Raw genomic sequence first — 27,145 nt, 5'->3', positions numbered from 1 at the left:
CTGGGCTGATGGCTCAGAGCCTGGAGCCTGTTTCCGATTCTGTGTCTCCCTCTCTCTCTGCCCCTCCCCCATTCGTGCTCTGTCTCTCTCTGTCCCAAAAATAAATAAACGTTGAAAAAAAAAAAATTGAAAGAGAGCACGCATGAGTGGAGGAGCGGCAGCGAGAGAGGGGGAGAGAGAATCCCAAGCAGACTCCACACCATCACCACAGAGCCTGACACGGGGCTCGAACCCACAAACCGTGAGATCATGACCTGAGCCTAAGTCAAGAGTCCCGACCGAGCCCCCCAGGCACCCTGTCTTCTGGCTCTTAAAACTACAGTTTGCAAAGGAAAACAGGCTTTAAGTGAACGTGCCCGAGCCTTTCTCGGGCAGGCAGGTGTGTTTCGGTGAGCTTTGTCCCTATTCGTGGGCTTGCGTGCAAAGAACGTTCCGGCAAGCCTCAGTCTCCTTATCCACAGAGACCTCCCCCTCCCTGAGCAAGTATGCCTGCTTTCACTTCTGTCCCTGCTCTCCCTCCTGGCACACACGCGGGGCCTCGGGACGTCCGTCAGGTGCCAGGCGTGCTCGGTGTGCGTGTTGCGTAGTCCCTGTGAGCGAGAGAGCCCCTTTGTGCCGGTTATGTAGCCCGGCCTCACGAGGCGAACGTGACTAAGGGGTGGCGGGCCTGGGGTTCAAATCCCCCTGTGATTCCGCAGTCTGCCCTTCTAAACCCGGGACCATGTAAGCGGTTCAGCTTCCAGACCGCGAGTGCCATCTGGGAACACATTTGTTCAGCTGGCGCTCCATGCTGGTGCAGAGCCCGCGCTTGTGACCTTGGCAGTGAGGCCAGGAAGCAGGAGCCCGAGCGGGGAGGGGATGGACAGGGACCGGCCGCGGCACCACGCATCTGTCTGGCCGAGGAGGGAGGTCCCCGCGCGGTGGGCACTCGCTCCGGCCGCCGTTCCGGCTGCTTCCCGTGCTTTTCTTTCGTTCTCCGGCGGCTTCACGGGGCACGGACTCCAGTGCCTGGTTTACAGACGAGACAAACGGGCTCAGACGAACCGGTCTGCAGGCGCGGGGCCTCTGAGCTGGGTGCCTCCGAGCACACGTGCTTAAGCACCGCCAAGAACAAACTCCCTTGGTCCGTAGGTAGCCACTTACCTTGGACTCAAAACCGTTCAAACTCGCCAAAGGTCGGCGAAGATTGGAAGGGCCCGCTGGTTCTGGCCGACGGCGCAGCTCAGAGAAGAAAATGAGTCTCGAAAGTCTATCAAGAGACTTCTCTCCACGTAAGCGGTCCATAAAACAGACGCGGGAAGTTTCACAGAGGAGAGCCCCCACAGTAAGTTTGCGCATCTTCAGAGTGCATAAATTTATAGCGTAGTGGTTAAAATCATGGGTTCTGGAATCTTCAGACCTGACTCTAAATCCGATCACTGGACGTGTGGTGATTTACACAAGTTACTTCGTGCCCCGGACCTGCAGGCGCAGCTAACGGTGTTGGGCGCTCGGCTCCGTAACACGGGGCGTGTGCGGAGTCGCTCGGCAAACCGTGCTTGAAGACGGGCCGAAAAGTCAGCACAGACGATGCAGTCAGCAAAATCCGGAAGATGGAGCTTCTGCACAACACACGACCTGAGCCGACCTGACCTGGGTCAGACGACCCAGCTTCTTCCAACAGATTGCCGGAAAACCAGAGGGGACCTAGCGGAGGAGGAGACATTAACTGGAGGAGATGTGTAAATCTGGTTTGGATCCATGCAAGCGTGAACAAACCAACGGAAACGCTTGTGAGCCAATGGGGGACATGTGAGCACCAACCAGATACTTCGGACCAAGAGATCGCATTTATGTAGGATATCGGTACCGTGGTCGTGTGTTTTCAGGACCCTTATCCTACAGAGATGTGGCCAAAACAGCACAGATGTGATGATGTCTCATATTCAAAGCCATCTGACTTCAGAACAGTAGGGGGAGGGAGCAGATTACGCATAAAACAAGAATACCCATGACCAATTACTGTAGCTGATACAATACAAAATTACCAAATACCATTAACCAGTCCCTTCACTGTCTTTAAAAGTCAGTATGTTCCCGTGCGGCCACACGAATCCTGAGGGGGAGGATGGATGGACAGCCGGACACGTCCCTTTTAATGGGCCCGCCGAGCACGGCGCTCCCCCCACGTGCATCCAGTCTGCGAAATAAACGTGGGATCAGCTGTCAAAGGAGATCCGTTCCTCCTCCGCCTCAACTCTGTCACACTGTCACTGACAGATTATCGATTTCAGTGAACGTGGAGGGGCTCACCGGGGAGCCAAGGTCAGGTCCCGCCAGGGCCCTCGGGGAGTGGGACCTGGAGTGGTTGTCAAAGTGACCCTTCTGGGAAAGGTGCCGGGGAAGCAGCCTTTGTCAAGGAATTGAAAGAGCAGCTGACTCAGAACCGAGTTACCTCTGAGACCCGTGCAGTCTGGACGGGACAGCCGCAGTTCCCACTGCCCTTCGGCTTTGGGTGACCCTCATCTGGGAATTCAGATCAGTCAGGGCCAACCAAAGAGAATACAGATTTAATTAAAAACAAGCTGATTGCTTGCCACCTTCAGAATTTTCACAGAAATTATAGCCAAAAACCACAAGGCTTTGCCCCGGAAGCCGGAACGGCCTAGCTGAATGAGCATCACCTCTCCAGAACGTGTCCGCCTGTTAGCCGTGCAGCAAACTCTTGGTCCAAAGTACACGTGGCCGGTGGTGGGTGCCCGGGCGGTACCCACAGGGCTTCAGACCCCTCCTCCAGCTCGTTGCCAGTTCCTGCACAACCAGGACAGCGTTACTCACGTTTGGGGACGGTCACACCCGGCCCGGCACGCTCCGCCACCCCGCCTTCGGGTTTCACGGCCTCCAATCCAGCCTCGAACCCGGTGGGGCTGGGTGGCACCGCTCCATCGGGCCTTCCTGCTGGAAGAGCACCTGGACAGCGAGGACGCACAGGGGTGCACGTGTGTTCTCTCCCCAGGGGCCCCAGCTACATCCGGTCTGGCTTCCTCGGCAATCAGCGGGGGCCCCGGGTCTTGCCTTCGCCAACGGACGGGGAAGGCGTGGCCTCGGCCAACCTCGGGGCTCCGAGGTCACCTCTGGCAGCAGCGACGTGGGTCCCCTCCAGGGAACACAGGACACGGACCTGAGCACGTCGCCCAGCTTTGAGAGCCGGTGCTTGCCCCTCGCCGTCACCTGGGGAAGACCCCCCTAAAAATACACGCCCACACTGGTCACCGCCGGCCCTGCCGCACGCAAGCCACGCAAGCCGGGCGGCGGTGCAGTTGTAACCACGGCGAGCGTGTCAGGAGGAAGGGCGCACGGGCTCCTGCCTGGCTCCGAAGGCTTGTGGGAGAAAGGAGACCACTCTGGCCACAGCCCCCAGCACCTGCCAGCTTCCCAGGGTGTCCCGGGGACACCAAGGGCCACGGGAGATGAGACAGGAAGGCAGAGAACCAGGTTTCTTCTCAAACAGCCAGGTGCCTCCAGAGGAAAAGGCAAGAAAAGTACCTTTCCGGTCACAGGTTCTCGGCTCTTTGCCGGCACAGACACAAACACTCGCAGGGAGAGCCTGTCGGGGCCCGGGAGGCCGGCAGAGCACCTCTCCTCACCCGTCAACTGCGGACGCCACGTAGAGGGTTTACCCCTCGGGCTCCGCCACGGCCAGAGCTTCAGAGAGTGGCGTTAGGGTGCCAGACAGGAATGACAGAAATGGCCTGGCTCACTTCACCCAGCGGAGCCGGAGAGGTGAGTGCTCCCCCGGGGCTCCCACCAACCGCAGGGGCGGCTCGTCCAGGTCTCCCACATCACGCGTTGGTCATCGGCGCGGTAGCGGGGCCCCAGGCAGAGCGGTGACGGGCTCCAAGGTCCCTCGACGACCCGCCGTTCCTGCTCTAATCTGATGAGCATCTCGTGCCAAATCACTGCCCCAAACCCATTAACCCCGGGAACCAAATGCAGCGGGATCGGCTAGAACACGAAAGCAAGACCCGGCTGGAGCCAGTGCGGTCGAATGGGTTTGAGGCGGAGTTTGGAGGCCGTGGCTTTAAATGAAAATGCTTGATAATATTTTGCTTTTTTGATTTATTTTCCTTTCTAGAAGCGGGAATTACACTGTACCTGGGCAAATGGCTTATAAGGTTTCACAGATTCTGCAAAGAAATACGTAGTTTTTGAAATGTCACTTTCTGTTAACGTTCTTGTGAGAAAACTCAGCCAACAGTCCCACAAACCTTGAAACCATACTGAACGTAGCGAAGCTGCCTCGACAGAGGCCAAAGGGCAACACTTTCCTCCTCTGCCTGGGTGGCCAGCGGCGCTCCGCACTCTGCCTTTTCCGCTGTCCACAGGCTTCCCTGTGTTTCTGCAGCCGGCAAGGCTGGGGCGGCCGTGCCGTCACTACGTACAAATGCCAGTCCTCGACACACAGATGATGAAAACCACACGTTGGGGTTCAGGCTGACGTGGAGAACCAGAAATCTACAAAAACTCAATTCGTGTTTTTTAAATACTTTATATGGTAAAAATACAGCAAAAATATTTTATTTTGTTCAAAGAGGAAAAAATATACTGCTATGGTCACGGTTCTCAGGATGATCCACGTGGTCTCTGGCTCCCCGACGACGCACGGTGGTGTGGGCCGGCTCCGGACGCGGCGCCCGCAGCCTCAGTCGTTTATCAGAGCCAAGATCATACTGCGGGGAGAAGAGATCGGTGTTACCGACGTCTCCTCAGCGGCGTTCCTGCACGGCCCGGCCCGGCCACGCTGCCGTCTGAGGCTCAGCAAGGAACAGACCATCGTTTACACGTAAAAGAAAGAATGTCCAGGGGCGTCTGGGGAGCTCAGTCAGCTGAGCTTCTGACTCTTGATTTCAGCTCAGGTCGTGAGATCGAGCCCCAAGTGGGGCTCTGTGCCGACAGTGCGAGCCTGCTTAGGATTCTCTCTCTCCCTCTCTTCCCCTCCCCTGCCCGTGCTTGCTCTCTCTCTAAATAAACTTTAAAAAAATGTGTAATTAGGGCCTCTCAAAGCCTTAATTTTTTTCACTTAGAAAAAAATAAATAACTGGGGTGGGGGTGGGAGTACAACCTGAAACCAACGTCGGGCTACAGTTTGGAGCAAACACAGAAAACCAAACAAGACTTTCATTCTCTGCACACGCAAACTGCAGCCCGGCAGTGCACCGGGCAGGACCCTCGCTTCCACGCGGGATTCCGGGCTGTTCCTGGGCGCCGCCCGCACGGCCTGACGGCGTCTGACACTCAGCGGTCGCTCAGTAAACGCTCTGCTAAAACCACCACAGTTAACAGCAGCAACGAAACTACCATCATTTTCTTTCCCTGCTTAGATGACCAGACTTCACAGAAACCCCCTTACACGTTACTAATGCAGTGATTCGTTGCCCAAATTTAACCAAACCAAGTGCAGCCCACGTGCAGCACAGATTCACGGGAGCGGCTAATCCCCGTGAAAGATTCTGAGAGTTTACCGCCAGTCAGCACAAACCTACATGCTTTACATGCATTATCTCATTTAGTCCGGATCATAATCCAACGAGGCAGGCATTAGATACCGTCCCATTTTCAGACAAAGAAACTGAGGCATAGAGAGGTTAAGAAGCAGCCCTGGGTCACACGGTAAGCGGTCGCCCCCAGACCACACGAGCCCAGCACCCAAGCGGAACACCCAGAGCATCGACCCCATCACTATCTGAAGAATATCTCCCTTTCATTCTGGGTAAGAAACACGGACGGATGTGAGTGTCCGCCACGCGGCAGGCGATTCCAGACAGAACCCGCGTGAAATCCCCGCATTAGAAACCTGACAAGGGGCACCTGGGGGACTCAGTCGGTTGAGCGTCTGACTTCGGCTCAGGTCACGATTTCATGGTTGATGAGCTCGAGCCCCACGTCGGGCTCTGTGCTGTCGGCCTCCTCCGTCCCCCCTCTCTGCCCCTCCCTTGCTCACACGCTGGCTCTCTCAAAAATAAGTAAACGTTAAAAATAAATTATTAAAGGGGCGCCTGGGTAGCTCAGTCTATTCAGCATCTGAGTCTTAATTTTGGCTCATCTCATGATCTCCTGGTTCACGGGTTCGAGCCCCACGTCGGGCTCTGTGCCGGCAGCATGGACCCTGCTGGGGATTCTCTCTACCCCTCCCCTGCTCGCACTCAGTCTCTCAAAATGAACTTAAAGAAAAAACCTGCCATCTCTATGCAGTTTCTAGATATCGGAACCCTCTGAGTGACAAAAATTTAGGCCAACACAAGTTCTTTCTAACAGTCCTCATGCCTGTGTGAAAAATTAAAATTTACCTGGGAAGAAAAATAGGAATGATCTCGTTAAGCCTGCATAAAAAAGGTTAAGGCTGACTTCTAGTCTCCTAAAGGTTTAATCGAATCATACACACAATTTTTTTCTCTTCTTTGCTCGACTCCTTGGCCTGGCGACAGATAAGGGAAAAGGTGGCATGTTTCTCCCTAAAACACAATTTAAGGTTCAGACAGGACCGCACGAGGCTTCCCGCGTCTGGGGGCCAGTCCTTGCTGGTACCCGTCATTCCCATCCGCTACGACTGGAAGGCAGACGCGGTTTTACGGGGACGGGCTGCCTGGCACGTGGCGAGGCAGCGCACACCTACGTCCTCACCACATCCCCCGGAGACCCGAGGCGGCCGGTCCCTGGGAGCCGGGGACAGCCTCCGCAGCCACGGAGCAACTAACATCCCGAGTACCTACGGCAGGTCACACAGATCGCTGATCCGATGGCACAGAAGTCTAGGCCGGGAGAATTCCACAGGGTCCCCCAAGGCTCCGCAGCGTTGCCGCAGAACCCACAGCCCCCCACCGTGAGCAGGCGTCCGTGCAGGGCAACGCCAGGGGGCCGTGAACTCACCTGTAAAGATACATGAAGAAACAGAGCAAGTGGAAACCAAGCTTGATCATGGCTTCCTTCATGTGCGACTTCAGCTGACCCCGATTGTGGATCTCTGTCGGGTCGAACACTCCCATGTTACCACTCGGCACCATAATGAACCTGATGCACACGCGATAAAAGGAAATCCAATCATCAGCACATTCATTCAAAGTAAGTAGCCAACAACAACCAGCCCTTAAAAGTGACCAATCGGGGCGCCTGGGTGGCGCAGTCGGTTAAGCGTCTGACTTCAGCCAGGTCACGATCTCGCGGTCCGGGAGTTCGAGCCCCGCGTCAGGCTCTGGGCTGATGGCTCGGAGCCTGGAGCCTGTTTCCGATTCTGTGTCTCCCTCTCTCTCTGCCCCTCCCCCGTTCAAGCTCTGTCTCTCTCTGTCCCAAAAATAAATAAACGTTGAAAAAAAAAAAATTTAAAAAAAAAAAAAAAAAAGTGACCAATCACAGGGGCGCCTGGGTGGCTCACTCGGTTAAGCTTCAGCTCAGGCCATGATCTCGCAGTTCATGAGTTCAAGCCCCATGTCAGGCCCTGTGCTGACAGCTCAGAGCCCGGAGCCTGCTTTGAATTCTGTGTCTCCCTCTCTCTCCCTGCCTCTCCCCTGCTCGTGCGCGCTCGCTCTCTCTCGCGCTCTCTCAAAAACATAAAAAAATAAAAGTGACCAATCACAGCAACCTAAAATTCAGACCAGACACGGACGGACTGAGTATGATGATGTCATTGGCCACCATGTGGTTTTCCTCTGAAAGATACAACGCTTGTTAATTTTCTGCCCTCTAAACAAATCTGGTAACACTCCAGAGAAGGGTATTTTATGCTTTGAGACCCTTTTACCCACCTGTAGAAAACTTCTAAACCGGTCATACCTACGGCCGTTTTCCAGCAGACACAGCGAAGGGGACTCCAAAACCAAACCAATTTTATCAAGTTCTTAGAAACTTGTTTATCTAGAAAGTTCTGAAATAATTAATACAATTCGTCCCACAACACCTTTACGGGGAGGAGTAGTCTCAGTTATTCCCATGTCACAAAGGAGGGAGGCTCCTGATCCGAGGATGACACGCCTCCATCCGCATGGTCTGTGAATGGTGCCAGTTTACAGACCCAATTTAGAGGGGACAGAAGGGAAATGATCTAGAGTAAGTGCTACCCCGATAAAACAAAACCCCTCTTCAGTTCAGACAGTAAATAGTTCAGACACGGCACGTAACGCCTAACTTTACGGAACCGTTAAAAATGCAGGCTGAGTGCACGGTATTATTAAGCGATCCTATCCCGACAAGTCAGAAACGCCCTCTGCGGAGCGGTGGAGGCGCGGCAGTTGTGGGGACGGGGGCAAGGGCCACAAGCCAAAGCAAGGGAGGGCACCGCGAGCCCGCTCTGCGTTCCGACGCCAGACCAGTTCAACCCAATGTTCCCAGACTCGGGAGGGACTCCCAACTTTTTAAAAAAGTCTGAAGGCCCTGGTTTAACACGCCGGGGAAGCCCTCAGGCTTTCCCACTTCCTTCCCATCACTGCGCGTGCACCAGGTGCTCCCCCACACGACCCCCTTTACAGCCGAGGAGCCGGCTTACTCGGGGAGCGTCCACCCGCTTCAACACCCCTCGGGACTACATGTGCAAGGACGTGCCCTAACCTCGCACGTGCCGGTCCCTGCCTACCACGCGCAGTTCTCACATGGACGTCCGTGAGATGCAAATGCCCCCGAGTTCCACAAACTTAACCACCCCCCCCCCACTCCCCGAATCCTGCCGCCCCTGAGTAACTGAGAGCTGAGCGACTCCGCTCCGTCTCAGAGCCCTCTCCCGCAGGTCCTGACTGCCCCGGCCCTCATCCGTCACCGACAGGCGGTCAGACTCCTTCTCCGTCCACCCTCCCCTCCGAGTCCCGCTCACACGGGGGTGTCCTCTGCACGTCCGCGTCACAGCCCTGCCCCGGCCCTCCGGTCCCACCCCTGCCTCCTGGCTCTTCCCCACCAGCCTGTCCTTACCACCCGATGTTCCCAGGAAATCTTCCCAAAGATCACTTCCTTCATCAGCTTAGCTGCTCAAAAGCATACAGAGCGAACAAGATGCACAAATGGCTACGAAGCACATTCGAAGGTACCCAGGTCGTTAGTCACCAGAGAAATGGGGTCAGAACCACAGCGAAACACCACGCCCAATGGGATGGCTCAAACGAAAAGTCACAGGGGCGCCGGGCGGGCTCAGTCGGAAGGGCGTGCGATTCATGATCTGGTGGTCACGACCGCGGGGGTAGATGCTACTTAAATTAAAAAAAAGAAAGACGCACAAGAGGTGTTGGCGAGGATGTGGAGAAACAGGAACCCGCACACACAGCTGATGGGAACACAAAATGGTGCGGCTGCTTTTGAACCCCAGGCAGCTCCTCAAAAAGTTCAATGCAAAGTTACCACGTGAGCCAGCAAATCCACTCCTAGGAAAAGAAAACGTGTGTCCGCACAAAAACACGCACATGAATGTTCACAGGGCAACTGTTCGTAACAGCCGGAAAGTACAAGCAACGGAAATGCTCATCCGCTGCATAAACAAAATGCAGGCTGTCCACACAGTGGAACAGGATTCGGCAACTAAAGGGAATGAACACGGTACCCGCCACACGGATGAGCCTGGAAAACGTGCCGAGTGACAAAACCAGTCACAAAAGAGCACATATTGATCTCTCCTGTCTGACAGGTCTGCACAGAATAGGTTATCTTATGAGAGACAGAAGGGAAACTGATTACTCAGGGCCAGGGGAGGGGAGGGGAGGGGAGGGGAGGGGAGGGGAGGGGTGGGGAGGGGAGGGGAGGGGAGGGGAGGGGAGGGGAGGGGAGGAGAGGGAAGGGAAAGGAGAGGCAAGGGGGAGGAAAGTGGAGGGGAGGGGAGAGGAGAGGAGAAGAGGGGAGGGGGAGGGGAAGGGTAGTGGAGGGGAGGGGAGGAGAGACTGCTAATGGGTTAGGGTTAGGCTTCCTTCTGGGGTGAGGAGCATGTTCTAGAACAGACTGGTGCCGGCTGCTTACACGTATGAACATACTAGAAAGATCCTGAACAGAGAACACGCAGTGGGTGAACGTCCTGCCACCAGCGCGCGTGCTGATACACGGGCTCCGCGGGCCGGTGCGCGTGGTTCTGGGTGGCGTGTCCTGACCGCATCAGCAGCTCTTCCGGCTCCCTCGTCCGCGCCTGCAGCCTGCCGGCCCTTACGCCTGGTGCGTCTGCCTCCAGCCCCCCAGCGCTCCCTTGTCCGCACACCCTGGAGAAGTCCTTCCCCCTCCCGTCTGTCAGACCTTCCCCTTCCCCGTGTAGGCCCTGCGCAGACACCCCTCCTGGGAAGGTCCCAGCGCGAGGCCTCCCCGCCACCCATCGGGTGCCCCAGCCAGCCTCGTACTGAAGCCAGCTGCCTATTTTGTCACTCAGCGTTTGCCTCTTGGCCTGCGGGCAGAGCCCGTCTCACACGGGTCTGCGCCCCCAAAAGCAGGAAGTGCAGATGTCTGCAAAGGGGAAAGGGTCCGTCTGTTGACTTTTTTTTTTAAACCTTTTTAAGTAGCAGGTAAATTTGGGAACAGCCAGCCAATCTGTCACTGGGGGAATAAATTATCAGGGCAATAAACCCACGTGATCTTTGTGATGACGGGAAACAGAATCTACGGAACTTTTCTGTCCCCCCAGTAAACCGGCTAGAACCTTCCACCATACTTGGTACCACGCACGAAGAGGCCGCATGGAGCCAGCCTCCCTTCCTCTGGCACTCTCTGTCGTCACAGACGAATGACGGTGCGGGCTCAGGGAGTCACTGAGATACAGTCTCAGGATTCCCGCTCTCCCTCCCAAATTCCTGTTCCTGATCACAGGGATAGTGAGCCATGCTCAAAGTCTGCGTGGGACGGCACCTTGCCAACTGGGGCAGGGGCCCGTGCTCTAGCTGAGCTCAGGTCAGGGTGCTGGTCTCCGGGATGACCATGCAAGGACACTGAGAAACTTAAAAAGTATTGGTTTCCCTCTGGAAAAGAGGTCCAGAGATTTAAAATCCCTGCCGTGGCTCAGGTCCTAGTCTCACCATCTTTTTAAATTCATCCCCCAAATCTGCTCACTTCCTCCTCCTCACAGCCTTCTGTGTGCTATCACCTCCTCCCACCCTCCCCTATTCTTTTCTTTATGCTTCTTCTTTTTCTTAGGTCTTATTTATTTAAGTAATCTCTATACCCAACACAGGACTCAAACTAAGGACCTTAAGAGTCACATGCGCTTCTGAGCTGGCGGTACCCCATCCTTCTGATTCTGACTACACTTTATTTTTCATATTTATTTATTTACTGTTTTTTAACGTTTATTTTTGAGAGAGAGAGAGAGACAGAATGTGAGCAGGAGAGGAGCAGAGAGAGACAGGAGACACAGAATCCAAAGCAGGCTCCAGACTCCAAGCTGTCAGGACAGAGCCCAGTGTGGGGCTCGAACCCATAAACCTCGAGATCATGACCTGAGCTGAAGTCAGACGCCCAACCCACTGAGCCACCCAAGCGCCCCTCTAACTGCACTTTAAAATCACATTTATGGGACTCCTGGCTGCCTCTATCAGAAAAGCACGTGACTCATGATCTCGAGGTCCTGAGTTCGAGCCTCACATTGGGTATGGAGATTACTAAAAATAAATAAACTTTTAAAAAATTAATAAACTTTAAAAAATAAAAATAAAAACTCACATGTAAAAATATGATGAATGATTACACCTCAAAAAACTAGATAAAAATAAAACCAAAACCTAAAAATTTAGCAGAGCAGCAAGGCACAATAAAAGCAATCCCATCCCCCCACAGACCTTCACAAGAAAATGCATCCCGTATAACTGCCCCACTACAGTCACAGCACATCCAGTGTGTGTCCACTGAGCGGGGCCTGAAACACTTCTGAATGCGTTAAGTTAGAGTTCTGATGTGATCTACTCTGCAGGCTTTAAAGTGAAATCCTCGGGGCGCCTGAGCAGCTCAGCTGAGCGCGTCTGACTCTTGATTTCAGCTCAGGTCCTGATCTCACAGTTGGTGAGATCGAGCCCCATGTGGGGCTCTGCACTGACAGAGTGGAGCCTGCTTGGTATTCTCTCCCTCTCTCTCTCTCTCCCTCTCTCTCCCTCTCTCTCTGTCAAAATAAATAAACTTAAAACAAAATTAGAGTACAAAGATAAATTAAAAACTAAAGTGAAATTCTCTCTGAAGCATTCCCAGTATATTCTAATTAAAATCTATAAGTAACAAGAATCTTATAGTCTTAGACTATTGACCATTCTTATGGAAAACACACACATCCTTAGACATCGCAACTGAACATTACAAATTGTTAAAATTTATGCGTGTAAATTCGTGTTCTGACTCTAAGACTGGACGATGCAAACTGCTATTGCCAAAGTAAACAGGAATTTATGCTGACTCTATGTGGCATTCGGCTGTCAGTTATGTCGTGACTGGCACGTATTTTATTGCAGAAAAAAAGCATTAAAACATTTTTTTAAATTTTCCTTTAAATGCCAGGACACGAAGCATCAGTAAACAAACTAAACTATACTCACCGATATATATTCCAAGTGGCAACGGGCAGGTTGAGAAGGAAGATGAACCAGTGCAATGAGATGAGCATTAACACGGTGACGACGGTGTGGCCGATCAGTTCGGGAATGACCCACTGCAAGGGAAGAACACGGCGTTACATCGTGTTATCTGAAGCTAAGTCAGTGGATACGCAGCGTTTACAAGCTAGTGTTCCAAGATTTATTTTTAGACTCGGATGACCCAGATGTGCATACGCTGCCAACGCTCCTGCCGTGCAAACACGTCACACACAGCTTAAACATAATGCACTTAAATTGCAATTAAGTTTTATCCTCAGCAAAGGTTCAGATTCATTCATTAAGCGGGTATGAATGACAACTGGGGAAAAAACGGAGCATCATTTACCTGCTATTCCGAGGTCTGTGCCAAAGCCCCTCACTCTAACCGGGGTGGTTTATATTCAAATATACACTGTCTCGCAAATCAGCATATCAATCGTAAACATTCTCCAATCCCCCGAACCATGAGGGAAATCCTTTCTCCCTCTCTCCCTCTCTCTCTCTCTCTCTCCCTCTCTCTCTCACTCTCACACACACACACACACACACACACACACACACACGTACTTTAAGAGCTCACAGTAACAGCGAGGAGCTGACCAAATATGACAACGGACCCGGATCCGGGAATCCCAGCCTACTGGCCCCACGGCACCCGGGCCCTTACCTACGCGTGCTGCCAACCACGGGGTACTCTACTGCTCATGCGCCAACAGCTGTGGCAGCAGGCCCTCCTTCCACCAGTAATCCTCCTCCCCTGCGAATAGAGACTTTCCTTTCCGTGGAAGTTAACAGTAACAGTAACAGGCAGACACAAACTGCCTCTTGCAGAAAGGAGAAAGGCAAAACTCAGAGAGGTTAAGTAATTTGCCCAAGGTCGCAAAGCTACTTAGTTGGCAGAATAAAATAGTCTAAGTCCAAACACACTGGGCCCAGGTCTCTCGCATTTCCATTTTAGATACTTTATTTCTGGAAACAAAGAAGGGATCTGCTAGGCCTTAAACCTAATTGGCAATCAACAAACTTTTAAAGACACAAAATAGAGTTTCTGAAGTGTGACCAATTGAGCACAACGCTTACAAGGGTAAGCTGCAGAAGCCAAACAAACCTGGAGCTGGGTCCCCGCTCTCCCCTACTGATTGGCTCCGCAGGCTCAGGAAAGGTCGCCCTCCCTCTCGGAGCCACGATTTTCGCATCTGTAAACCGTGGCCGAGGATGCCCGCACCTGCACCTCGCACCTCAGGACGCCGCTGCCCGGAAGGAGACCAGGCGTGGCCCCCGCAGAGCTGGAAACGCTTTTACCGCTACCACCGGCCGCACCCTCGGCCCCCGGCCCCCAGCGTAGCTTCCAAACCGATTTCTTACCTTGGGCGGCAGTCACTTCGTTTTACAGCCACAAACGAGAGGCGAGAGTCTTAGGAAGCGACGCTTCGCTTTCCTCTGCTTGCTTTCCTCCCTTTCAGCCAAGCCCTGTGTTTTCGTGGTCGTCCCTCCTCAGCGAGGTGTCCTCCCCCTAACTTGCTCTCTGAATACCTGCACTGGGCAGGGGCCCGGAAAGTCCTCCCGTGGAGTAACTGAACGGCACGCGACAGAACACGTGCGAACAGCTGCCCTCTCGGGTGCCCCAGCAAGAGTCCAGGGGGACGCCGATGACCCCGCGGTGAGGCGGCCTGTCTACACGTCGGCCCACAGCCTGGCCCACGGCCCGGCGCCTCCGCGAGTCTGTGAGTGCCTTGCCCTAAGCACGGACGGACGGCCGTGTACCAGGAATTGAGGAAGCTCCCGCGAGGGGAAAACAAAGGGAGAGGAGCTCGGAGGAAGCAGATACAATGTAGGAAGCAGAAGGCAATTTCAAAACTACTCTAATCGAGATTCTCAGAGAGCCAGGACACTCACACCTGAGCGAGGGAACAAGGTCTCAGAAACGCAAACCTTGCCGTAAATGGCGTGTCCGTGGGAAATCAGAAGATGAAGCAGAAGGAATCTTAAGACCAAAAGGCAGGAAAAAACCCAAAGGGACAAAACTTTTAAAAAGAATGGGCAGAGAATCCAGCAGATGAATTATCAGTGCGTGAAAGCTGGTGAAAGAGAAGAGAGAAAAAGAGGGGAGGGGCGCCCGGGTGGCTCAGTCCGTTGGGCGCCGGACTCTTGATTTGGGCTCAGGTCATGATGTCACAGCTTGTGAGACTGGAACCCCGTGTCGGGCTCTGTGCTGAGCATGGACCTGCCTGGGATTCTCTCTCTCCCTGCCCCTCCCCCATGTGCACATGCACAGGCTCTTTCCCTCAAAATAAATAATCATTAAAAAAAAAAAATACAACCCGGCTGGTAAAATAAATAACCATTCTCCTAAAGATGAGAAGGCTGAAAGTAATATAATGCTGATTACGCCTCGATTTTTTTAAAAAGTCTTGCAGTTTGGCAGATAAATACACACAAAATCTTTTATTTCGAAGACTAGGTCTATCACTGTATGAAACCACATTCTGGAAAATTCAAAATAAAGAAAACAAGAAGAGGAGGAACATAGTTTGCCAGAAATTTTAATTGTCCGAATGTCACGTTTTTCCCCCATGGACCAGAGAAATAGAAGCAGATGCAGAAGAGAAAAAACACACGGGAATGACTTCCGGGTGAAGCCGAGAGCACCTCGCAGGATTTACTGAGCTGTGACGTGAACTTTTATCCAGAAAGTCTTCTGTCTGCTCAGCTCGTAAAATGAATCAGGACTAACTGGTTTCCCTACATCCAGACAAACCCTGCGGTTCAGAGCATCCTTGCCAACACAGAGTTCTGACCATGCACTAAAGGTAAAACGGTCTCGAGACAAATCAACTAATTTATTCCATTTCTCAGCAAACCACGAAAAGAAGGGCATCTTTTATGCAACAAAACAGACTGGGCTTTTTAGTCACGAGCAGGGAGGACGGGTTTCGACACAGAAGACAAAAACGATTATCCTCGTAACAAGCCTTTTCGTCCTAAAGTACCTATGGACACAGGGACAAGGTAGAAGCCGAGCAAAGCAACAAATTTCAAGTGGGGTCTCCCAGTACAGTTTCACGATCTAAAATATTGCAGAAACACAGTAGCTCTACAAGCATTCCAACGAGTAGGAAACAACATGCACTTCAAAACCAAATATACATATGTTGGTGATCTGTAATAACCTCAAACACAAAAAACGAGTAAGGAAATGTCTTACCTTGTTTAATTTGGAGCAACATGATCTAGCATTAATGTAATCACATTCTAAATCGGACAATGTAATTATCTGAGGATCAAGATAAGGAATTACAAGACTTTTTTTTTTTTTTAACTTTTTGTTTTATTTATTGTTTTTGAGAGAGAGCGCGCACGTGAGAGCGTCAGCAGGGGAGGGGCAGAGACAGAGAGGGAGACACAGACTCCTTAGCAGGCTCCAGGCTCTGAGCTGTCAGCACAGAGCCTGATGTGGGGCTCGACCTCGTGAACCGTGAGATCGTGACCTGAGCCACGCCGGTGCCCCTACAAGACTTTTTTCTTTGTTATAGCTAAGTGTTTTTAAGTTTCGGAAAAAAACCCAACTGTAGTGCAGGATTAGATTTGCCTTGAAAAAATTTTAGTTATTTCCTTAAAGTTCACTCATTAGACAACTCAATTTTGTCATTTATGTTCAACAAATTATTTTCACAAAAGAATCTTAGTATGCTCAATTCTCAAGTGACCCATACCAGAACATCCAATCTGAGTTCCTCAAAAGTGAAAATGACCATAAGAATTGGAAAATAAGACCTATAAAAACAACTTAAATGTGAAAAGCCTGAATAGAAAAATAGTGTTTATTTATGACAGACCCACAAAATGTCTTCGAAGACTCAAGATGTGCGAAAAGGAAACAGGACACAAACTATCGATACAGTGGGGTCACAGGTGAGCAGTGGTTATGGCTCCTCATAGAGGATTTGTTTTCCTAGTATTTTTCTCTCTTTCCCAAACTTTGCACCGTAAGCACACATTCTAGTAGAATTAAGCAAAAAACGAGTTTTAGCATAAAATATAAACTCACAAAAATGTGAGGACAGACACAGAAGGAAACGGCCTCAACTGAATGATACAAGGCCTGAAAACTACTGTCAAATAAATTCTCCACCCCCCACCCCCTGCCCCCCAATAGCTGGGACAAAGCAGAAAGGATAACAGCAAAATGCTGAAGATCACTGTCAGCAGGCGACAGAAACACGGGGTTTATTACGCTACGCTCTCTACTGTAATGTTTGGAAATGTCCAATAACACAAGTGAAAGAGCCAAATTCTAAACATTTCTGTACGGATATTCCCCTATCACCTCAACACAATAAAAGTCAAACTCGTCACCGTCTCCACAAATTGTTCCACGTCCACGTGGGTTTCGTTTCTGTCGCCGACACAAGCATCACTTATCCAGGCTCAAACCCCGGGGGGTCATCGCTGCCTTCGTGTTCACACCCCACAAGCAGCCTTCACTGGCCTGCTGTGCCCAAGAATCCTGCCTTCCACCGGCCCACGGTTCGAACCCTATTTCAAACCCACACAGGTCCATTCCCCAATGGTTTCTTACCTTCCAGTCTTTCCTCTTTCCAACCCACTCTACAGACTCATCTTCCTAACACACCATTTGTTAATGTCAAGAACATTCCATGGCTCCCTACTGCCTCGAGGATAGAAGTGAAAGCTCAAGTTGTCCCCACCTTCACAGGCAAACCTTTCAAAGTCTGACCTAATCCAGCCTTTCCAACCTTGACCTTCTCCGGCCAAAATCAACCGTGTGCTCCAGATGCTCTATGCCTTGACCCCATCACCCAGGAATGCCATAAACATGCCTGTCTCTGCACCTTTGCTCTTGTCTGATTCTGAACACCCACCCCTCCCCTTCGGCACAGGCTTTCTTCGGGGTTCGAAGTCCAGGAAACTCCCATCCCTACAGAACTTCTACCCTGACCATTTCTACCTCCAGAAGGAAGCTCAGGCAACTATCCAAAATGCCAGTAACGTGCTGAATCCCAGCGAAACACACCCTACACGCACCTTAATGTCTACCTAACACTTTCTTTTGTACACAATTTGCTATAAGCCAAGGCTATTTTAAATCGAGCCTAGCTTTCCAAACATCAAAACCAGAAACTCAGGTTTTATTTCTCTGTTAAGTCCCAGTTCTTTATGTCACAAGAGGGACATAGGTCACCAAAATTTAGGCCAGTAATTCTGTTTTTTGAGTCATTTCACCAAACCTAATAAAACTGAAGGTTCTTGGGTGCCTGGCTGGCTCAGTCGGTGGAGCCTGCGACTCTCGAGCCCGGGGTCATGAATTTGAGCCCCCTGTTGGGTGTAGAGATTACTTAAAAATAAAACCTTGAGGGGTGCTGGGGTGGCTCAGTCCGTTAAGCACCTGACTTCAGCTCAGTTTGTGTGTTCGAGCCTCGTGTCAGGCTCTGTGCTGACAGCTTGAGACTGGAGCCTGTTTTGGATTCTGTGTCTCCCTCTCCCTGCCCACCCCCCTCCCCCCGCCCCACTTATGCTGTCTGAATAAACATTAAAAAAATTTTTTTTAATAAAAAATAAAAATCTTCAAAGTAAAAACAAAACAATCTTAAGTTCTCGTTAGAATTCATCTGTTAAAGAAAAATATGCAGCTGAACTGGGCTGGGGTGGGGCAGAGCCCAGTGGCCACGGGGCGGGCACTGTTCTGGGTGCCGAACGTGTGTTCTCACTACACACACACACACACACACACACACACACACACACACGCGCGCCCCTTCCTGGGAAGTAAACACTTCCCACTTCACCCAGAACAGACTGAGGCAGGTGCAACACTGCGCACAGCGAGCCTCTGGCTGAGCACTGGGGTCCTCACTGCAAACTGTGTCCATTCCCTGCAGATCAGGCTGCCTGTCCCTAACAAAGTTCGAGGTCACACCGAAAACCCACGCCACGCCTATCCCCAAGCCAGGGTGCTCTGGAGAAAAGAAAGTTTGATTCGCTCAGAAAGCAACCCGAGGGGGCTTCCGACTCTCGATGGTGGCTCAGGCCACGATCTCACGGGCTGTGTGGGGTGGAGGCCCCGTAGGGCTCTGCGCTGACAGCAAGGAGCCCGCTTGGGGTCCTCTCTCTCCCTCCCTGCCCCTCCCCCCGCTCGCTCTCTCAAGAAATAAACATTAAAACAAAAAGCAAAAGGAAGACATGACAAAGGAAGCAGCTCCCGTGATCCCCGAGGAAGGACAAGGGGCAGCCTGGCACGGATTCTTCCCCGCTGTTTAAGGACCTCTGACTGGCCCGGGGCTGGACGCTCCCTGCGGGCGGGTGCGGGTCCCACATCCACGCAGGGGCCCCGAAAACCGCGTGACGACAGCACACGACCACAAAGTGCGGGCGCGGCCGGGCACCGACGCCAAGGCGGCCGCCGCAGGGGCCCCGCAAGCCCGGTCCGCACGACGCCCGCTTGCCGCCACGGCCCCCGCAGGGCTCCGCGGCGACCCGAGGGGACGCCCGCCGGCCCGCGCGCCCCCGGCAAGGGTGGGTGGGGAGGAGAAGGGCTCAGCTGCAGCGGCGAGGGGGACGGCGGGGCGGGGGGGCGAGCGGCAGCGGGGCCGGCCTCCCGCCCGGCTCCGCGCTCGGGGCCCGGGCCCCCCACTCCCGCGCACCTGCCCGGCCCCGCCTCAGCCCCGTCCCTCGGGCGCCGGGCCCGGCCGGCCTCCGCCCGCCTCAGCCAAGGATACGAAGTACACCGAGAGGAAGATGAGCGCGCAACAGTCGAGGAGAGAGAAGACGAACACCACCGCCTCCATCCTCCTCCGCCGCCGCTCCTTCCGTCAAACCGGCCCCGGCGCCCGGCGCGCCCGCCCGCCCCTGATAGGCCCTCGCCGGGGCCGCTGGGGCGCGTAGTCCCGGCGCCGCGGCATGCCGGGACTTGTAGTCCGCCGCCGCCGTCCCGACGCAGGCTGGGAAGTGTAGTTCGCGAGCCCCGACGTGGAGGCGAGGCGAGGGCGGGGTTCCACCTTCATCCTGACCGGTCCGGAAACGGTGATCGGAAGTAATCAGCGAGCATTCACAGAACGCTTGCGTCCCCCGGGCACCCGACTTGGCCACGGGAAGGGGTTCTCCTCGCAAAGCGCAAGTCCGACAGCGACAACCCCGCTGGAGACTCGCCCTCCTGATGCCGCGTTGTCGGCGGGCCTCACCGTTCCCTGCCTCAGCTGTTGCAGCGCCCACTCGCTCCGCTGCAGACGTTAGGATTTTTGAAGACGCAGTGTGTCGTCTTGTTCACTTAAGCAAGTATTCTCGCACCCGCCCCCACTGCAAGCCGAGACCTGCTCTGACCCCAGGCACAAAAACCAGCCAGGCAGGCCGGGAGTCACAGGGAAGAGGCCATTTATTTCAAAGGCAAAGTCCATCAAACTCACACATCTGTTCAACCAATACTTTATTTTTATTTCATTTTTATTTTTAAGTAGGCTGCACACGCAACCTGGGGCTTAAACTCACGATCTTGGGATCAAGAGTCACAAGCCCAAGCAACTCCCAGCCAGGTATCCCCCCACCAGTATTTTCTGGTGCCAGCTAATATGTGCCAGCTCCTGGGCCCTACGGATACACGAAGAATGACGGGGAAGGTCCTTACGTTCCGGTAGCTTCCATTACAATGGGGGAGACCGAGGGCAACAACAAAAATCTATTACTGACAGGCAGTTGTAAGTAACTGGAAGAAGACAGGGAGGTGAAACGTTGCAGACTGAACAAAGCCAGGCTGACCAGCTAACATCTAATTTGAACTCTGAACAAAAGCGTGTTTCAGAAGATGGAAATCAGGATTGCAAAGGCCCCACTGCTCATAGAAACTTGACGTCTTTAAGGAACAGGAAAAAAGGACCATGTGGCCGTACTACAATGAACAAGGGGGTAGAATTTTGACCTGCCATCAGAGGTGGCATGGAAAGGTCACACAGGCCTTGTGGACCCCCCCCCCCCCACAAGTTTCACCTTTATTCTCATATGATGATAAACCACAGGACACTTTTAAGTATAAAAGTACCTTGGTCTGATTTACATTCTAAAAACATCCTTCCACGGGTGCCTGGGTGGCTCAGTCGGTTGAGCGTCCGACTTCAGCTCAGGTCATGATCTCACGGTCTGTGGGTTCGAATCCTGAGTCGGGCTCTGTGCTGACAGCTCGGAGCCTGCAGCCCGCTTCAGATTCTGTGCCTCCCTCTCTCTCTGCCCCAACCCACTCACATTCTGTCTCTGTCTCTGTCAAAAATAAAGAAACATTAAAAAAATTTTTTTAATAAAAAATAAAAAAAAAAATAAAAACATCCTTCTGTGTGGTGCACTATAGGTATGGAAGGGGTCAGGTTTGTCTGCAAGGAAACCACATAGGAGAGGATGAATAAGGGAACCCATGCGACCGCAAACCAACAGGATTTCCTGCACGGAGCATAAATCCACAAGATCACCAATGGTTCATAGATTAATGCCAGACAGGGAACAGATGACAGACCAGCTAGGACTATACTCCCCCACACCTTGCACACACCACTGTCAGAGCGTTCATCACATCAACTGCTCCACGTGCCCAGCCAGCCATGCCCTAGATTACACTGAAAGTAACAGATGTTATTAGTTTTTGTACACCCCGTAGCTTCCATCCTGTAAATAGCTGGCGTTTAATAAATGTTTGCTAAATGAATGACCTATATGGACTCTAAGGAGAAATTTCATTAAAATTATTCCAGATTTTATTAAAAACATAAACCTAATCTCACGTTCCTCTCAAGTTGGAGCAGAAAACAGGCTATCCCATATTCTTTATGTGCTGTTTAATTCTGAGTAAAAAAAAAAAAAAATCTGGGACCAGAATCAAGAGTGAGAGTTGCAAGTTCTAATCAAGACCGTCTCTGCCTCATTCTACTTGAAAATTCAAAACATGGTTGCAATGGCAAAATTTGAGAGAACAATGTTGATCAGGATTCAAAAACAGCGTGTATGTGTGTGCGACATAGAGAGAAATAGAGAGAGAAACAGAGAGATCAAGACTTTGGGTTTAAAATATAGCTTGGGGCACCTGGGTGGCTCAGTCGATCTCAGGTCATGATTTCAGGGTTCATGGGTCCAAGCCTCACATCGGGTTCTGCACGGATAGTGCCAAGCCTGCTTGGGATTCTCTCTCTCAACCTCTCTCTCTGTCCCTCCCCTGCTCCTGCTCTCTCTCTCACTCGAAATAAACTTAAAAAAACTTTTTTAAATAAAATATGGGTTATGCTTTTAAAAGTACAAATTGAGGGGCCCCTGGGTGGCTTAATCGATTAAGCGTCTGACCTTTGATTTCGGCTCAGGTCACGATAACACAGTTAGTTCGAGCCCTGTGTCAGGCTCCACACCATCAGCCTGCTTGCGATTCTCTCTCTCTCTCTCTCTCTCTCTCTCTCTGTCCCTCTCCTGCTTGAGCACTCATGCTCTGTCTCTTACAAAATAAGTAAGTAACCTTAAAAAAAGTTAAAAGGATAAACTGAACTGTTAAAGTTTCCAGTCTGGCTTGTAAGGAGCTAGCAAATTACCCCTAGGTCCTAACAAATAAAAAGCCAAATAAACTGAAAAATCAACATTTCTTTTTTTTTTTTTTAATTTTTTTTTCAATGTTTATTTTATTTTTGGGACAGAGAGAGACAGAGCATGAACGGGGGAGGGGCAGAGAGAGAGGGAGACACAGAATCGGAAACAGGCTCCAGGCTCCGAGCCATCAGCCCAGAGCCTGACGTGGGGCTCGAACTCACGGACCGCGAGATCGTGACCTGGTTGAAGTCGGACGCTCAACCGACTGCGCCACCCAGGCGCCCCAAAAATCAACATTTCTTACATCTATCAGAGGAGTGAAGTCACTGCTTCAAATACACGAGAGAGAGACAGGCTGTCGCAATCATGACTTGTCGGGGCAGAAATCTCCACTGGGGCAGGAAACCCTCAACAGTGACACAAAGTCGGAGGCTCAGTGGGACGAGGCTGAATAGAAAACTCGAGCAGCCACACTAGTGTGAATCTTACATCCTGGAGTTCTCTCAGGTTTTCCTAGTGAAGACTGAAGAAAAATCTTCCAACAGGGGAAGGCAAAAGTGGCCATTTGTAAATGCCAGAGCGGGATCATATTATTTAAACGCAGACATGGAGTCATCATAAATATGTATTGCAAACTCTAGGGCAACCACACACACACACACACACACACAAAAGTGATATTGATATGCTAAGAAAGAAGAGAAAAAGGAATCATATAAAATGCTCTATTAAAATCCCAAACGGCAGAAAAGGAATAGAAGACAAGAACGCCAAGGCAATGAATAGAAAACAGTAACAAATAATGGTAGATGTGAATACAACTGTACCAATAATCACTCTAAATGTTAACGGTCTAAACGTACAAATTATGTGACAGAGATTATCATAGTGAATCAAAAAACAAGACCCAACTACATGCTGTCTAGAAGAAACTTTAAATATAAAGACACGTATAAATTAAATGTAAAGGGATGGTTGCTATGAGAGTAAAACTTTAATACTCTCGCCAGAACAACAAAATGGTAATTACATGAGGCAAAGGAAGTATTCATTAATCTTACTTACATGCAGCGAATAATTATGCCGTACACCTTCAACTTAGGCACTGTTATACGCAATTAGATCTCAATAAAGCTGGAGGGAAAAAAAAAGTAAAGGGATGCAGAAAGATATCCCATGCTAACACTAATCAAAAGAAGGTGGGATAGGGGCACCTGGGGGGCTCAGTCAGCGAGGCATCTGACTCTCAATTTCAGCTCAGGTCATGATCTCACCGTTTTTGAGTTCGAGCTCAGCACAGGGCTCCATGCTGACAGTGCAGCGTCTACTCGGGATTCTCAGTCTCTTCTTCACTCTCTGCCCTTCCCCTGCTGGCACACTCTCTCTCAAAATAATAAACATTAAAAATAGAAAGTAGGAGAAGTTATATTAGTTTCAGACCAAGCACACTTCAAAGTGAGAGAGATTATCAGGGATAGGAGGAGCACTGCATAATGATAAAAGGCCAAGCCTCCGAGAAGACACAACGATCCTTAATGTGTATGCGCCTAACAGAGCGTCAAAATATGTGAGGCAGTAATTGGCAGAACTACAAGGAGAAATAAATGAATCCGCCATTAGACTTGGCGACCTCAACAACTCTGTGACAGAAATGGACACACACAGCAGATGGGAAATCAGTAAGGACACAGCTGAACTCGACACCATCAATCATCGCTTCTCAGCCTTTTGGCTGAGATCAAGTGCAGCATCACATCAATCAACAGGATGTAATTCACATCTATGGATGAATCAATGGATGACTCCACCCAACAGAATACATACTCTTCTCAAACTGAATGGATTCCTCACTTGCTGGGTGAAGATTCCAGATAAAAGATACACGGATATAAATCTTTGACACCTAGCATGTCTGGGGTTAGCTTTGTTCTAGTCCCATCTTTTTTTTTTTTTTCGTTTATTTATTTTTGGGACAGAGAGAGACAGAGCACGAATGGGGGAGGGGCAGAGAGAGAGGGAGACACAGAATCGGAAACAGGCTCCAGGCTCTAAGCCATCAGCCCAGAGCCCGACACGGGGCTCGAACTCACGGACTGCGAGATCGTGACCTGGCTGAAGTCGGACGCTTAACCGACTGCGCCACCCAGGCGCCCCTGTTCTAGTCCCATCTTGATCGATAGTTTGAATTAGTGTAGAATTACAGGTTGGAAATTTTCTGGAATAATTTTTGCAGCATTGCTCCCTTGTCTTCTAGCTTGTATTAGTGCCTAAGTTGAAATTTTTGTGCGTTCTAAAGTTCCTGATCCCACGGATGTATTCTGTCCGTTCTTCCGGGAAGACTTAGGACCTTCCCTTTTCCCTGACGTTCTGAAGTGCCATGGCGACACGTCTTCTTCACTGTGTTAGGCACTCAGTGGACTTGTGGATGTGAAGCACATGCCTTCCAGTTCTCATACGTTTGCAGGGTTGCTAAGGTTTTGTAAAACTTCTGTTTTGTACCTTGTTGCTTCACAAAACAACTTTTATTAATACACTGGGACTTCCTAGACACAGGATGGTTCCTCTATTTCCATCCCTGTGTATTTTGTTTTACTTTCTGTGGGAATTCCTCAACTCTACCTGACAAACCTTCTGATGAAGCTTATTTACTGTTTTCTCTTTAATTTATAAGAGATCCTTTTTGTCTTGTTTTTTTTTTATACTATCCTCTTCTTGTTTCAGTGATACAGTATCTTCTCATCTCCATGAGGATATAAATTTTGGTGTATCGGACATATTCTGCTCTGAGCATTACCTCTGTTACCTCTACTTTCTGTTTCCACTGATTTGTTTTGGTCTGTTTCATGTTGGAGATTAACTTTAATCCTTGATGGTCTGTCTGTTCATATGTTAAATTTAACAATGCAAACAAGGGGCACCTGGGCGGCTCAGTAGGTTAAGCCTCTGACTTAGGCTCAGGTCATGATCTCACGGTTTGTGAGTTCGAGCCCCACGTTGGGCTCTGTGTTGACAGCTTGGAACCCGGAGCCTGTTTCAGATTCTGTGTCTTCCTCTCTCTCTGTCCCTCCCCAACTTGTGCTCTCTCTCTCAAAAATAAATAAACATTAAAAAAAATTTAAAAATAAGATAAAAAATAAAAATGCAAAAAAGGTGGTTGGGAGCTCAGTGTGGATGGGCAGGGCTGGTTGACTAGTAGGTTTCACTGTGTGTTGATCAGTGGTCAGCTACTCGGTCAGTGGTTGACCCTCACCTCCTCAAATGTGTGTCTGTTCCCTAGAGCCCTTCGGTTAGTCCAGAAAAGAATCCAAACTCTTGCTTGGAAGAGTACAAGCCAAACTGGCCAGATTTCTGGGAAGAAAAAATGAGGAAATGGAGCTGAGGTTTCATGTGAGGACACTCGCTTAATCTTGCTGTGTTCAGTTGTACATCTCTGCTGTCTGCTTAGCACAAAAGAAGAAAAAAATACATATGGACTAGAAAAGAGGAAATCAATTCAGTCCATATAGATTGTCTTTATAACCAGGTTGGAGGACACAAAATCAATACACAAAAATCAACTGCATTTTTCTATTACCCACTAACAGAAATCAAAATTTTAAAATAGTAATACTTACAGTATCACCAAAAGGCATGAAATATTTAGGGATAAATCTGATCAAATATCTCCAGTATCTGTACGTGATAACTATTAAACACTAATGAAATATATCAAAGAAGACCTAAAACAGATATACCATGTTCATGGCTTAGAAGAGCCGAAGTTGTTAAAATGTCAATTCTTCCAAAATGGATCTACAGATTCGACACAAAACCAATCAAGATCACAGCAGGATTTCTTCAAAGGAAATGTCAAGCTTATTATAAAAATTATATGGTAAGACAAAGAACTTATAATAGCTACGGCAATTCTGAAAAAAAAAAAATCAAAGTTGAAGGACACACACCGATTTCAACAGAAGGAACCCAATAGAATTTAAGTAAGGAGTTGGAATGAAAAATTCACTAGAAGGTGTGATCAGGCAGAAAAATAATCAGCAAACTTGAAGATACATTAACTGAAATTACATAGTCTAAGAGGAAGACTTCATGACATTGGATTTGACAATGACTTCTTGTATATAACACCAAAAGCACAGACAACAAAAGCAAAAATGGACAGAACTACATCAAACTTAAAAAACTTCTGTGCATCATAAATTAAAAAAAAAACACCACAAAAACTGTGCATCCATGGAAACTGCTGAGAGAGCAAAAAGGCAATCTACAGAGTAGGAGAATATTTGAAATCATGTATCTGATAAGGAGTTAACAAGAATAAAGAATTCCTACAACTCAACAACAATAGCAAAAATAACCCCATTACAAAATTGGCAGGGATTCAAACATATTTTTCCAAATATATACAAACAGCTAACAAACAGATGAAAAGTGTGCTCAACATCATTAATTATCAGACTCAGGAAATCAAAACCATAATGAGATATCACCTCATACCCCTAAGGTTGGCCACTATCAAAAAAACAGAAACAAAAACAAAAAAAAAAACACCCCACCAAAACCCAGAAAATAACAACTGTTGGTGACGATGTGAAGAAATTGGAATCCTTGTGTGCTGTTGATAGGAATTTAAATTGGTGCAGCCTCTATGAAAAACAGTATGGAGGTTCCTCAAAAACTTAAAAGTAGAATTACCATGTGATCCAGCAATCCCACTTCTGGGTATATTTTCAAAAGAACTGAAAGCAAGATCTTAAAGAAATATTTGCACACCCATGTTCACTGCAGTGTTGTTCACGATAGCAGAGAAGAGGAAACAATCCAAATGTCCACTGGTGGATTAATGGATTTACAATGGGGTATGGGGCGTCTGGGTGGCTCAGTTGTTAGGCATCTGACTTTGGCTCCGGTCATGATCTCACGGTTCGTAGTTCAAGCCCCGCATCGGGCTCTGTGCTGACAGCTCGGAGCCTGGAGCCTGCTTCGGATTCTGTGTCTCCCTCTCTCTCTGCCCCTCCCCTGCTCGTGCTCTGTCTCTC

The 27,145-nt window shown here is 50.1% G+C and overlaps 1 protein-coding gene across 2 annotated transcripts; it reads right to left on the bottom strand.

Moving 5' to 3' along the window:
• Positions 1-4,512: 4,512 nt before the first annotated feature.
• CNIH4 (cornichon family AMPA receptor auxiliary protein 4) lies at positions 4,513-19,436 on the bottom strand. Of its 2 annotated transcripts, XM_023247481.2 has the most exons (5): positions 19,280-19,436; positions 15,748-15,816; positions 12,504-12,616; positions 6,907-7,047; positions 4,513-4,709 (listed from the first exon to the last, which is right to left on the bottom strand). In XM_023247481.2, exons 1-5 carry the CDS (start codon positions 19,346-19,348, stop codon positions 4,682-4,684), a joined length of 420 nt encoding a protein of 139 aa, XP_023103249.1. In that variant the 5' UTR covers positions 19,349-19,436; the 3' UTR covers positions 4,513-4,681. The 2 variants fall into 2 exon arrangements, with proteins under 2 accessions (XP_023103249.1, XP_019676991.1); XM_019821432.3 differs by lacking the exons at positions 15,748-15,816; positions 19,280-19,436 and adding an exon at positions 13,908-14,714.
• Between the last annotated feature and the right edge of the window lie 7,709 nt (positions 19,437-27,145).

This window comes from Felis catus, chromosome F1, assembly GCF_018350175.1.
Source record: "Felis catus isolate Fca126 chromosome F1, F.catus_Fca126_mat1.0, whole genome shotgun sequence".
Classification (NCBI taxonomy): Eukaryota; Metazoa; Chordata; class Mammalia; order Carnivora; family Felidae; genus Felis; species Felis catus.
This window is presented reverse-complemented; position numbering and strand designations above follow the sequence as displayed.